The 15,519-nt window shown below is 35.6% G+C and overlaps 1 protein-coding gene across 1 annotated transcript in view; it reads left to right on the top strand.

The window, feature by feature from the left end:
* Nucleotides 1–15,519, top strand: part of EFHB (EF-hand domain family member B) — a 58,195-nt gene that overhangs the window by 25,904 nt on the left and 16,772 nt on the right. Inside the window, exons 9-12 of the mRNA XM_090284947.1 lie at nt 1,836–1,946; nt 7,287–7,416; nt 11,606–11,689; nt 12,280–12,347. Of these exons, the coding sequence (XP_090141073.1) occupies nt 1,836–1,946; nt 7,287–7,416; nt 11,606–11,689; nt 12,280–12,347 (393 nt within the window). The remainder of the gene's footprint in view (nt 1–1,835; nt 1,947–7,286; nt 7,417–11,605; nt 11,690–12,279; nt 12,348–15,519) is intronic.

The raw sequence follows: 15,519 nt of genomic DNA, 5'->3' as shown, positions 1-15,519 counted from the left end.
CGCCAATGACCCTGATGTGTTCATAACTCTTAGCTCTTTCTCTCTCTTTTTTTTAATGTGGTTGAAGGAGGATGCGAGTACCCAACTCTTAACTTTTTATGAAACTCTTTCATAAAGTAGACCACAAATAAGTTTGGCAAATGCAGCACCCCTCTCTGCCCATGCTGATCCACAGCGTCTACCCGCTTGTTAACCAAACACAGGCAGTGTACAGAGCATACTTGCACGCTCATTTTGAGAGGGAGTGGAGCACAACAACAACGTATAATTGAATTGGTCACAGGCCATTATTTCTTCTGAAGTCCAGCCTCCCTTCATGTGGTTGGGCGCCTTTCTTTACACGTTTCTCACATTGATCTTCTGCTATCCTTTTCAGGTCTCTACCTCATGTCCAGGGCTTACAGGAGACCTCAAATTCCATCTTCATCCTTCAGAGAAATTCAGTTCTCTTTGCCTTTCTGCACCCATTCAGGCTCTGCTCCAGGACTTTTTTCACCAAAAAGTCCATTAAATTATTTTCCATAACATAGTAACATTCACCCTGGAGATAAATTATATCTGCCTCTTGGAATGCAAAATATGTGGTAGTACCATATTATATCAGCTCCTAAGTTAAAAATCAAAACATAGAAAACATGTGTTAGAACAGATAAAATATATTTAATAGGATTAAAAGTTGTATTTATGTAGACATGGCATTAAAGCATTACAATAATTATATCATAAGTGCTATCCACGATTAGTTCATTTAATAGGGAAAGTACTGTCTAGGTGTACCTCATTTAAATATATAATAGAAAGAATGTTCCAAAATGTGTATATATGTATGAATAAGTATAGTGGTTCATGTATCAGAAAGAAGTACTGCTTTACAGGATTATTGTGAGTAGGATCACCTTCTGGTATCCTTAACTGTTTGTTTACAGAACTCAGTTCTTGGCTGAAAGTCCAAAAGAAAGAAAATATGTTGTTAGGTTGAAAGGGAAGAGTGAAATTATAAATGAAATTATATTTCATAATGACCACAATAATAAAGTTATTGTATATTTAATGTATAATAAATGTATCGATTGTATATTTAGTTAATATGAGAGTTATTATAACTATATATATTGTTAATTATTTTATAATATCATTATGTATTATTATTAATCTATATTTTTGGGTTAAAAGAGAAGAGTGAAATTGTAAGTGGAATTATATTTAAAAATTTTTATGTAGAACAATAAAAACAAAAAAATTCCCTATATATGAAACTGGGGACCAACCTGGGAACACAGCTGCTAAACAAACATGTTATAGCTCTGATTCAGTGATTTCCTTGGTACTTTTGGCTACTTTGAAGATGGATATTCAGATCAAAACAAATTCAGGATGTGTGCTCCAGTCTACAGCTGTGTGAAAATTTACACCAAGGTTACTCCACTAAGCGTCGGGGTTTCTGAAACTGATTTGTGATTCAAATTTGCTTAGATCATCATGAGAAATCTAGAGCAAAGTAAAATAAAAATTGCCTAGCGATTTTCAGAATCGGGAATTTGACCAGGCTTGGAATATGGCTCAGGCCAACCTAAAATGGTTAACTGATAGAGTTCTGATCTTCAGAATTCTAGGGAGTTAGCCAGATCAAAAGATGGTCCCTAGAATAGTAACATCTATGCTATATCCTGTCTATCTTGATAAACCTTCATTCATAGTGGCTTTGTGTTCCCCTGGAGTGGCTGTATAGCTTATGTTATCAGCTTACCTTGATTGTCATTTGTTCTAGTTAATTTAAACATATTCTAAATAGATAAAAAATACCTAAAAACTGATGTGTTTAATTCTCTCTTCAGAAATATCCGCTAGAGATTTGGTGAATCCACCAAAATCCTATCAAGAAGTATTTAAAGAAGGAAAGGAAGGACATGATCTGTATATTGTTTCTCACAATGATTATTACGTAGGTAAGTGTCCTCCAGTGTAAAATAGGCCTGAGAAATATGGGACTCTCAGATTCATGAAGAGAGGTAAAAAAAAATAATGTGCATAAATTTAAGTGCCTGACATATAATGGGTGATCAATAAATACAGTAATAACAATTTATTATAGATACCTGGGAACACATACCCTTACACGTTTTATATGTAAAATGTAGAAATATATGTATTATTAAAATGAAAAAATAAACAAGAGATAAATGTTAGATAGTGATATTTTGTTTTAGTGGTTTTAGGCTTTAAAATACTGTTCTTTTTCAAATGTCAGGATTATTCTAAGTGCTTAGCTTTATATGAGGAATATTGATTGGGTAGTGGTTAAGTGAACAAATTTTGAATCACATGTATCAGGTTCAACTTCTAGCTCATCTTTTAGATCTTGGATATTTTACTTATTCTATTACCATCTATTCTCATCTCTTAAATTGGATAATAATATTGTGAGGATTCAGTGAGTGCTTGCAAAATGCTAGTGCCTAGAATATTATAAGGGCTCAATAACTATTATTAGTATTATTTAGTCATCTTGATTAATAGTAGTCTATTACTAGAATTATTCTAAAGCATAGCTAAAAGTCATTGGATGTTTATAGTGCTTTAAAACACAATTTAATGGTTGATGGGTTGATGTTAAGTATAATCTTGATGTAATAGAGGACTGAGCACTAGACTCTGATATATGTCCGGAGAAAGCTGCTGAATTGTGAATGATTCATGAACTCAACCTCCATTAGCTAGAAGCAAGACTCTTTCTTGACTGCACATTAAGGCATCTCTCTCCTTTGCTCCTTTATTTCTTTTTCTTTTAATATTTAATATTTTATTTTAAAATTTCATTATTTATTTTTAGAAAGACGGAAAGGAAAAGAGTGAGAGAGAGAGAGAGAAACATCAACCTGCAACCCAAGCATTTGCCCTGAGCAGGAATTGAACCAGTGACCTTTAGCTTTGCAGGACTACACCCAACCAACTGAGGCACACGGGTCAGGGACCTTCTTTATTTCTTTACCTTTCTCCCTTGTCCGCCATCTCACACCTTACTCCGTCTCTCTGCTTTTCCCTCTAAACTTTTGCTGAGGCCTGGGTCTTGTCTCCTATGCCTGTTGTTTCATGGTCTGCAATCTGCCATTCTCTCCTTTCATGACGAATCTCTGCGGGTTCCCTACACTTCCTTAATGATCTCAGTCCTGACATTGTCTCTGCTCTTCCATGCACACTGCCACTGCTCCCACCCACTTGGTCACCACGTTCCTTCTCACAACCTTGACTTCTCTCCACATCTCCACCCACTTCACTTTCTGACTCTCCCTCCCTTTCTTCCTTTGCTCCCTCCAGTTTTCCCTTCCTTTTTTCCTCTTTCCCTCTCTTGTGAAAAAGTTGTGCTCATTTTTTGGAAAATAGTTTAGCATCTATTGCACAATCTAATCCAATGCCTTTCAGTTGTTTTAAAAAGAATTATAAGATAAATATATGTAGACAACCTACAAGGAGATATCTTATATGCCTTTGGCAATTGGTGGTAAATGAGTGTCAACTAAAAAAATATTTTGAAGAGCTTTAATGAACTGAAACATGACTGAAATTAATTTTATTTGCTGATTTTTACAGAAGTTTCATTCATCTCTTGAAAAGTCATGAAATCCAATCTTTTAAATATTGTCCTTATTTTTTCTCATAATGAAAGTTTTTTATTGTAAAAACTTTTTATTATATTTTTTATTATAAAATACATAATATTGTGCAGAGTTTAAATTAAAAAAAAAAACGAATAAAACGTAAATGTAACTGTGAAATCCCATTCACCAGAGATATATTAAACATCTCTCTAATCCAGTATCCATTCATCTGCCTGTCTTTAGTTAAATGTGATCATATTCTCCATGCTATTGGGAGAACCTGCCATATACATTAAATTCTTTTTTTACTTCAAATAATATGTCAGGGACACTATTCAATAACAATAAATATATATCTATAACCTACTTTAGAAAAGATTGTAAATAACACTGCAATGAACATAGGGGTACTTATGTTCTTTGAAATTAGTGTTTTGGGTTTCTTTGGATAAATTCCCAGAATTAGAATCACTGAGTGATAAGGCAGATCTATTTTTAATTTTTTGAGGCATCTCCTTAATGCTTTCCACAGTGGCTGCACCAATCTGCATTCCCAACCAACAGTGCAGAAGGGTTCCCCACAAACAAGCAACTTGTTTGTTGCTTTATTTATTTTTATTTTTATTTTTGTAAAGATTTTTTAATTGTTTATGTTGTTACAATAGTTCCAATTTTTCCCCTTTGCTCCCCTCCGTCCAGTACCTCCCTTTCCCCAGCAATCCCACCCCCCTTAGTTCATGTCCATGGGTCATGCATATAAGTTCCTTGGCTTCACCCTTTCCTATATTATTATTTTTAATTAATTTATTTATTTTTATAACAATAAAAAATAACAATCCCTCCGTCTCAGACTTAAGACCCTTCATAATCTTATAAAGGACAAAGGGCAAAGGTCTCGAGCTCCTTTAGCTGCTTCAAGCTGGACATGGTTGTTGTCCTACCTACCCTTGGGTCCAAAAATCCCTAATAAGAGTGGGGGTGTAGTGGGGAGGGTGGCCTTCCCGCATAGGGAAGGATCTTGCAAACTCCTGATCTTGGCTGTCCCCAGACAATGGCATGCTTAGTTTAACAGGCTGGCATCTTTGTTGTATTGGACAATCACTCAGGTAATGATATCATAGGTTTATGCCCTCTGTTTCAGTTTTGCTCATTTGTTTATTTGTGTTGTTCATTAGTCTCCTGTAATAGGTGATAGCATAAGGTATTTTTCTTTCATTGCCTGGCTTATTTCGCTAAGCATAATTCTCTCTAGTTCCATCCATGTTGTTGCAAATGGTAGAAGTTCCTTCTTTCTTTCTGCTACATAGTACTCCATTGTGTAAATGTACCACAGTTTTTTGATCCACTCATCTACAGATGGGCACTTAGGTTGTTTCCAGCATTTGGCTACTGTAAACAGCGCTGCAATGAACATAGGGGTGCATAGGTTCTTTTGAATCGGTGCTTCAGGATTTTTCGGATATAATCCTAGCAATGGAATTGCTGGTTCAAAAGGCAGTTCTATTTTTAGTTTTTTGAGGAAATTCCATACTGTTTTCCATAGTGGCTGCATCAGTCTGCATTCCCACCAGCAATGCACTAGGGTTCCCTTTTCTCCACGTCCTCTCCGGCACTTGTTTGTTGGTTTGCTGATGATGGCCATTCTGACTGGTGTGAGGTGGTATCTCATTGTAGTTTTTATTTGCCTCTCTCTGATAGCTAGTGATGTTGAGCATTTTTTTTTTTTCATATGTCTTTGGACCCTCTGTATGTCCTCTTTGGATAAGTGTTTGTTCAGTGTTGCTTTATTTTTGATAGCTATTCTGACTAGTGTGAAGTGATATCTCATTGTGGTCTTAATTTGCATTTCTCTGATGATTAGTGATGTTGAGCATCTTTTCATATGTCTATTGGCCATCTGTATGTTCTCTTTGGAGAAGTGCCTATTCAGGTCCTTTGCCCATTTTAAAATTGGATTGTATGTTTTTTTGGTATTGAGTTTTATGAGTTCTTTATCAATTTTGGATATTAATCCCTTATCAGATTTATCAACAAATATATTCTCTCATTCAGTGGATTGTCTTTTTATTTTGTTGATGATTTCATTTGCTGTGAAAAACCTTTTTAGTTCGATGCAGTTCCATTTATTTATTTTTCTTTTGTTTCCCTTGTCTGAGGAGATATATCAGTAAAAATATTGCTACGAGCAATGTCTGAGATTTTACCGCCTATGTTTTCTTCTAGGAATTTCATGGTTTCAGGTATAACACTTAAGTCTTTAACCCATTTTGAATTTATTCTTATATGTGGTGTAAGAAGGTAGTCTAATTTCATTTTTCTGTACCTACCTGTCCAATTTTCCCAACACTTTATTGAATAATCTTTAGCCCATTGTATGTGCTTGCTTCCTCTTTTGAATATTAATTGACTATAAAGGTGTGAGTGTTATTTCTGGGCTCTCTCTTTTGTTCCATTGATCTATGTGTATTTTTATGCATTTATAACATCTTTTAAATGCACTTAATTTTAAGCATTATGAAGGCAATAGGTATTTCTTTTATAAAATGCAAGCTACAGAAAAAAATATAAAATACGATGAATATCTCCCATAGTTCCCTATCTTCCACAGATGATACTCTCATAGATGTTTTTCTGTGCTCATTCATATGTGTGTATGTGTGTTTTGCTCCCCACTGTATATACTTCTCTTTCTATTTGCTCCTCCCCCCATTGTATAAAATGTCTTGGTTGTCTTTTCATGTCAGTATCAATATTGTATTTTTCAATAGTAAAAAATATTGTTTATATATTTTTGTTAATATTACCTATTTCCTTAGGATACATTTCCATATTTCTGAGCACTTAAAATTTTCACTCCTAGGGCCTGTCTACCTCAACAGCTCCCCCAGTTTTCCCTCACACCCACAGAATATGACAATTTTCACTTCCCTCCATCTTCTATAGTGAGTTTGCCAATCTTCTTTATTGTTAGTTAACTGAGAGACAAATTATGATTTCACATGATTGTTTGTATTTACATTATTTGGGTTACTGGTGAGGCTGAATATCTTTTCTTCATTATATCTTAACCTTTGAGCTAATATCTGGTTTCAGTCTTATTTTCTTATCTAAAAATAGAAAAATAACACCCATTGCAACTTGAAAAGAAGAAACAATGGTATTAGATCTTAAATATAAAGACCTCCCCACTGGGTTCTCACCTCTCAACCACCCTACATGAGATATGAGTATTTCATTAAATTCACTTCATTTTAATGAAATTTGAGGGTTGCAGTGTTCTGATGATGCCATCAAATCTCAGTGAAAGCAATTACAAAACACTAATCTCTCAGCTCCTAGTATAGCAGAAAGGACTGCTGGCGTCCCATAGCCGTACCTCCCTGATCTTCAGGATTATTTCTGTAACATTAATAGGGCCTGCATTTTTCATCATTGATATGGCTTTCTCCTACATCATTTCCCTACTTACTTTCCAAATAGTAACACAATGAACTCTTATCCCACCAGTTTCCCATCTCTCATGGGACAATGCCTCTATCATCTGTAGCCAAAAGTGCAGGTCCCTGCACCGTTACAGTTTCATTCTTTGTTCCACTCCCCTTTTCAGTGTCAATGAGAACATAATGTGCTTCCTTCAAGACAAGGCTATTTGTGTTGCACAAGTCAGAAATTTCCCCTTTCTTTTTACAGGAGAAGCAAAGAACCGAAAGTATAACCCATCAAGTTTCCATAGGTTTAACCTCTATGGGGTCCCAACACCACATTTTAATGATGGACGAACCATGGCAAAAACTTTATATTGGCTCCATGAACTACAAATGTAAGCTTAATTATATCGTATCATGGGACAAGAGCTAGGTGTATGGCATATGGACTTAAAGAAAAGTTTATTTTTTTGATTTACTTTTTGAAGAGGTAATGCAGTGACATATTTCAAACATAAAATTAATAGAAAAAGATGTACGGTGATGTTATCTTCCAAAGTGCCCAGGTCCCCCAGAGATAATCATGATACTTTGTGTGTGTTTGAGTGTGTGTGTGTGTGTGTGTGTGTGTGTGTGTGTGAGTGTGTGAATATGTATCATTCCAAAGGTATTTTCTGCCTTTACAAGCAAATATAAAGACATGTACACATGTTTTTAATCTATTGGATCAACTCGAGTGATGTTTCTTAAAGATGGTGGGCTTTCCAAAGTCTACAAAGACAATAATGCCACATATAATTGATCTGTCACTTTTGTTTAATAGTTATTTGGGCAACTGAGTATCTGGCTTCACTCTTGTAAACTATGATCTTTTTATGTATTCGTTCTCTATATGACTACTTCCCTAGAAAACTAAAATAAGCTTCCTTAGTTTTTTATTATCTGTGTTATATTTTATGCCTAAACTAACACTTAAACAGTGAGAAATTACTCATAAAATCCATATTTCTTACTATGTTTAAAAAATCAGAAGATTAGGAATCCTGGTCTAGTAGGTTGAAAAGATATGTCTAGATAATTCCCAGAACCTCTGAAGGTTACCTTATGTGGGAAAGGGGTCTTTGTAAATGTAATTAAATTAAGGATCTTAAAATGAAGAGATCATTTTGTATTTATCTGGATAAATGACTTTGTCATTTATCAATGGCAAGTGTCCTAAGGGTCAGACAGAAGGAGATCTGAGACAGAAGAGAAGACAAACAGAGGAGAAGGTGAAGTGACCATGGAGGAAGAGATTAGAGTGATGTGGCCTCAAACCAAGGAAAACCAAAGAATGCCAGCAACCCTGTGTTGGAAGAAGCAATGAACAGATTCTCCCCTAGAACTTTTGGTGGGAGTGTAGTCTTGCTGGCACCTTGATTTCAGGCTCTGGCCTTCAGAACTGTGAGAGGATACACTGCTGTTGTTTAAAGATCCCAATTTGTGGCAATTTTTTTTTTTTTTTTTTTTACAGCAAGCACAGAAAACTAATATACTGGCCCTGCACTTCTACGCATCAGGGGTGGGAGTGGATTTGTTTTTTCTTCTGCCCTCTTTAAAGGAGAAAGGAGATTCTGGCCCTCCAAGTTTCCAAGCTCCACTGTGGACACAAAACTGCATTCCCACAACTTGTGATCCAACCTGCCCATCTGATCTCTGAAAACAACAGCTCCCAGTTATAGAGACAAAGTGTTAAATATTTTATATAGTATTAATTTAGTCCTACCAACAACTCCATGGGGTATGTGTACTATAATTTTTATCTTACCCATTTTACAGATGAAGAAACTGACATACAGAGAAATGAAATGAAATCATTTGCCCATGAGCATGTAGGTAGGAAGTACTAGGGGTACAATGATATCCAGACAGTGTGGCTCCAAGAGGCTGCTCCAAGAGGTGCCTATAAACCTCATGTGGTTTATAGGTTTATAGGCACTTGATTCTGTGATATCAGATCTGAAATAATGATTCCTGTTCTTTTCCCACTCCCTAATTATATGAGTTTCTGATACTTGAATTATTCAAAACAATAATGCTAAAATACAAACACAAAATAAATTTTACAATATTACAGCAATCCCATATGAAATAGTTTTGGGTATAAAAGAAAAGCTTATATAACAAATATTTATTAATTTATCATTATTAAAGTGGTTAAACTATACATAAAGGAAAATGTAAAAAAAGTGATTTAAATATATAAGGACTATAGATATTTATAATTAGATATAATATAGAAATTAATACTTAAAGGGAGATGACAAATATGGTTTACTCTGTTGTGGAACCTTAGAAATATAAGCCTATAAATTTATAAAAATATGAAATAAACAACAATGTAGTCCTTAAGAATGTTCTAAGAGCAGAGCCTTTGGATTACTAATAAGGACATATTTATCAATGATTTCAGACAGTCATAGATAAATACACTGAGTACTCCAAAAACTAGTACAGTGCTATATGTTAATTATATTTGAATAAAAATACACTGAAGTTGTAAAAGGAGGCAAAATTCAGGGTATGATACATTTCTTTCCAACTTGTCTCCACCCCCAAGGCCACATTATTTATGGAACAATGTTTTATTTGATCATCCTTTTTGGATTTTAAAAATTAATTGGAAACTTATTGCTAAAATAATAGAGTAGTCCTTCAGTTTGTTGGATTTAAAAAAAGAATTAACTACTTTATTTTTCAGTGTGATTTCTATTAGAAACATGGAGTAAAGCATGTTTGTTTACATATTAAGGCTTCTGAATTTTATATGTACTATTTTAACATAAATTAGGTTTACTCTTAACTTTTAAGGGATATATTTCCTCTGTAAAACTACCTCTATTTATATTTCATTTATGACTTTTGGTTTGAAGAATCAGTTAGGATCTTCAGACAATACGGGTGTGTGTATATGTGTGTGTGTGCTTCTGGATGAAAAAAATTCACTGGCACACAAAGGCTTTATTCTGAGTTGGTTAGTGAATGCTGTGAGGTTGTGTAATGATGTTACAGTTCTGATATTCTGACATATGTGCTACTCACAGATACTTCCTGATTATCCCAGAAACATAATCCAGGCAATATTAAACTGAAAAGGGCAGACCCCATGATTTATATCCTAATCCTTATCATACTTCTATGTTCCTAATTAAGTCTCTTGGAGCTGGTTTTAGATGATCATCTTCACTTGTTCAAATTATTCTGACTTTACCTATATTCTTTTCTTTCTCTCCTTTTTAAGCGAATGAAAAGTAAATGAAGAAAATAGAGGTGAATTATTTTATAGTTCATTTTTTGTTTCTCCACACAGTGTCACTCTTCTCCAGAAATTTATTGAGCTTGATATTTCTATAGCACGGGAAATAGTTTTAAAAGAAAAAGAACTTTAAGAATTTTATGTTCATTGTTTTCATTCTTAGCAAAACAACAGCGAACTTATTAATTTTAATGTTATTAAATAATAGTGTTGTAAGAAATCTTATTCACTTAATCACAATGAAGTAACAAATTATATTACAGAAAATTGGCAAAATAAAATCACCCATAATCCTGTCACTTTAATTCAACCATGATTATCTTTTTAATGTATTTCTTTCTAGTGTGGCTTCCTGTGTAGATTTTTGCATAGGTTAAATCAGAGTGCAATTACATTTTATATCCTTTTTCATTTAGTATGAAATGATTTTATATTGCTGTGTATTCTTCATAACCAACATTTAAATTGCAGGCAGCATATTCTTGTTAGTGTGACATGATATTATCATCCTTCATGATCAAACAATTAGATTCTTTTCTTTTTTTCCATTATAGTCAATGAGGCTACAAACATTCTTATAAATATAACTTTTCCACATTTTTAATTGTTATGTGGATTATCTTCTTATGATTGGTTCCCAGGTGTGGATAAAGGGGAATGGACATTTTAATGCTCTTTGAATCATATCACCAAATTATTTCCAAGAGGATTATCGCAATTTGCACTAGCAATCTATATGTGTTTTATCATAATTTTTGCCTATTTGGATATTTTATATTACTTTGTCACTCTGTCTGTCTCTGTCTCTATATATGCTTATGTACTAGAATACATAAAAAGTGTCACTTTGTTCTTTTATTTTACTTTTTTTTCATTACTAGATAGTATTATAATTTCTCCATATATTTGCTTACTAGATGTTATTTATTCATATCCTTTATTTACTTATTTGATCAATGCTTAATTTTCTTTTAGCAATTTTAAAAGTTACATTTATAATAATATTGTAATATTAACAATTTGGTTTTGTTTACTGAAAAATTTTTAAGTCTGCTTGTCTTATTTTTTCATCAAAATTTTGTATCCTATTATAAACTTACCTTTATAATAGAATATAAATGATAGAAGAATGAGCATAGAGCTTTCTGTTTAGCCTATAATTTCTTTTGAAACTGGATTTATTTTTCTGATGGCCCAAGTTATACTATGATTTTTCTTACTGTATGTATATTTGGCAGCCAGGAATACTTTAGGTAGTGGAGATACCTGACAATTTTCTAATTTTCTAGGAAAAGAGGAGCTAAGGTTGTATCCAAGAGAGTTGATGATTTCAAAGAAAAGTTTCAACATAAGCTTGGAAAAGTTTTAGATCCGTAAGTTAATGATTAACGTTGAATTGACAGTGTCTGTGGGTCAAATTTAAAAAGTATTGTTGTGGTAAATGTTGGCTTGTGTTCTATTGGCTTCTATCTATTAAATAAGAGAATCATCTTTTTATGTCTATCAGGGACCTCTAGCAGCTTCTTTAGATTTTGGGGTTCCCAGAAAGTGCTGAGTTTTCTGAGATGAAGATGGCATTTGGAGAAGAGGGAGGGAGAATTTTGTGTAAACCTTTATTTCTGGAATATCAGAATTCTAACTTACTATGCTACATTTTTATCTCTCTTCCCCGTCTCTGTCTTTCTCTCTATACTCCCATAAATATGCTTTGAATATACAGTATTCTGTTTTTTTTTTTTTTCTTTTTAAATCTGGGCTACTGAAAGCCAGTGAGAGCATTCAGCCATTGTTAATGCCAAGTGGAAGATTAGAGAGAAGATCTGTCGGAGAACTTCTGTTTGATCTTCATAGTTTGGTTACAGGAGAAAATATGGGCTATTAAAAACATATGGCAAACATATTTTAAATTCCAGCAATGCCATGTGGTGGGTATTTTAACTAAAGGATTTGTTTTCTTTGATAGCATTGCAGAAACAATGAATGTTCCCCCAGACCACACATTTGGAGCTTGTCTTCGTCCTGAGAACTATGGTAAATATACAAACTTTCTCCTTATAAAACAAACAATACCCCCCAATGTGCGCGCGTGCGCGCGCACACACACACACACACACACACACCAGTTTTACAACAGTTAACTTCACCATCTCCTCTCAAAGCTTCCAAGTTGAGACACTTAAAGTATCATGTGAATATTACTGAGAAAAGTTTGTAGCACACAAAAAAGTTTTCATATCATGTTTGAAATAGGCACAGATGAAAGCTGTTGTAATGAATACCTTCAGTAGGTTAAGGCTCACAATTGCATTTAGAAGATAAACGTGGCCTGTGTTAAACAAGCCAAAGTGAAGGGAGGCAGCCTTTTAATGAATTAAATATTATACTAGGCCCTTAGTACTTAAGATGTGATCTGCAGCCTGGCAGTGTTGGCGTCAGAAATGCAACACCTCAGGCTCCACCCCAAATCTACCAAATCAGAAAACTGCATTTTAACAATATTTCCAGATGAATTGTAGGCATACTCAAGTTTGAGAAAGCACTGTACTCAACAATCACATGATTAAGAGCCACTTTCTTCCCTCCAGCAAATCAATTAATCAATATATAAAGTGGATGCAGAAACTTACTAGAGTTTTGTCTTTATTTCTAAGCAATGTAAACAGCAGACATCCAAACAGAAAACTATGCTAAAGCTTATCAGGATCGGGCTGCATATCAGTGGTTTTCAAAATGTGGCCTGCAGAAATCACTCTGGGACTTTATTAAATATGCAGGTTTCTGGGACCCATGCCCAGACAGTCTGGCTTAGTAGGTTCTTATACACACTAAAATTTAAGAACTACTACTGAAAATGTTTTAGCTAAAGTCCACTCACTCACAAAATAAATATTTATTTTTATGTGAGATCATGCAGCATACTGTTTTGGAGCATCATTAATTGTCACATTTGGAGATTGTATTTTGGTTCTGTGCTTAGGTGAACTGTTTTATCTTAAATGGATGCCTGTTCATCTTAGAGGCTCTTTATACCTATAGAGGGGGTCATAGATGATTCAGGAAACTCATCAATTAGCCTGAAACTAGGGAATGACAGTAAACTCTGAAGGCAGGCTTCATGTGGTAGGTGCTCTGTCTTGCTGTCTGTTGGACCCTCGGGATCTAGCACACAGAGCATTTTTCACCGAAATTTGTAGTATGAATCAATTTGACATTTGGACAACATTGGCAAATTTCCTGATCGATGTTATCCTCATAATTTGTATGATAACAGTGTTATACAATGAAAAGGAAGGGTACGGTCATTAATAATTTAAAAAATATATGAGGATAGTTCCAGCCCTGATGCTGTGTAATGTAACTGGGAAAGGGGACTGACTATATGCCCTCTCACGGATGGACACAGATTACTCTAGGTTCTAACCTTTTGTGACTATTATTAGGGTCAACAAATAGCATTTATTCTTTGGAAAGTTCCAGGATCTGTCTGCTTCTAGGGTGTATTGGTTTCTTTACTAGGCCTGGATTTCTCCTTACTTAGGAAAATAAAGGCAGTTTTACAAAGAATGCCTCCTTTCTAGGATCTGGAGTCATTGGTTAAGATGCTTCTAGGAAGAGCGCAAAGGCTGTGGGCAGCTCCTGGAATGCACCAGGGCAGAGGCAGTGTAAAGGAGAATCCAGGACAGGTGCACAGTGGTGTGTGATGGGAATTGTTTGTAGGCTGAATACAATTGAGGCGCTTGCTCAGCTTTTCTGATTGCCATGGTATGATAGCTGGGGCATGGTTCTCTCTCGTAGGGCCAGAGTTTGTACTCCTGATTTCAGCTCTTAGACATGTTTCTCGAGTGATTGCAAGTGATTCGACATGAGCTTCATAAACATTCTTTCAGGGCCAGGCAAGAAGCAAGTGTCAACATATGTCTCACTCACCAGGCAGTTAAACCTGCTGGGGCTGTGGTGAAAAATCTGAGTGGAGCTGGAAAAACAGCCATCCCTGGTTATCATTGGATGTTAATGGAGAGTGAAGGCCTCTGAAGATTAAAAAGCGTTCAACCAATATCCATCTCATAGAAGAGTGAGGGCCTCCTTTATACAGGATAGTTACGCAAAGGGTTTATATCTGGGGAAAAGTGTAAAGAAGGAAAGGAAGCATGGCTTATTTGTCAAAAATCACCCCTAACCATCTTGATTTACTCTCCCAGAGCCTTACTTGTGTTTTGTGCTCTTCAGGGTGGTCTGATGGTAGCTGACCCCATACCAGATGGCCTTGATCTGAGGCACTTGCCCAGTTCCTGGAACCAGCATTAGTTGTGAGCTTCTCACCTATACTCTGAGTACAGGTGAGCGTGCATGATTAGCTTCTGATTTTGTAATGAGAAACTTAGAGGTGCTATGAGTGCCTGTTAAGAGACCCTTGACAGAGGCTTGTACAGAGCAGGTGTAAATGTTAGTTGCCTTGAACTGCAGCCAGGGTTGTGATTTAAATTAATCTATCCACAGTATCACATTCAACTGCCAGCCTGACCCTAATCCAAGAAAGCAGGAACGGGGAGGGGTCTAGGTCAAAGGAAAATGAACAGAGGCAGGAGGTCTTTTCTGGTGATATGTACCAAGCCACCCTAACTGAGGCAGCATGGTCAACTCTAATCTGATTTCTGTCCACATTAACATCCAAAGAATGTTTTCCAGGAGAGAATGGCAAGGAATGGGTTTATGGGCTGTGTCTGTTTGTACTTTCTTTGTGTCATGATTCAAGGAAGTTCCTTTAAGTCATGAAGGGTAAATGGAAGCAATGGCCAAGACTGGGGGGATGTAGCAGGTGGAATGGAGAGGTCATTACTTCCAGATAGCTGAGGGGGTCATTGTGGGTCAGGACTCCAGGTTAACAGAGCTGTGGATGGGGTAGTGGTGCTGGTAGTGGTATAAGGAGAAGCAGGGCTGAGAAATGAGAACTTGATCTGCAGCCTGAAGGCAGCTAGAAACCCATTCTTAGGAGGGAGTAGGAAATTTGAGTCCAGTTTTTACAAGGGCTCCCAGAGGTGCAGTCAGCTCTGAGGCATACAGAGTGGCCCCCACATGGAATCGCCCCGGCTTTCCAGTTCTCAGCGTGGTAGACAAATGTCTGCTAAGAGGCAGTCAGGCCTTCACTGCCATGGGGAATGACTTGACAGCTGAATAGGGCTAATGATTCCCTCACAATATATAC

Source organism: Furipterus horrens, unplaced genomic scaffold (assembly GCF_987537825.1).
Source record: "Furipterus horrens unplaced genomic scaffold, mFurHor1.1.pri manual_scaffold_7, whole genome shotgun sequence".
NCBI classification, from domain to species: Eukaryota; Metazoa; Chordata; class Mammalia; order Chiroptera; family Furipteridae; genus Furipterus; species Furipterus horrens.
Note: the sequence above shows the minus strand (reverse complement) of the source record. Positions and strands in the feature narration are given on the sequence as shown.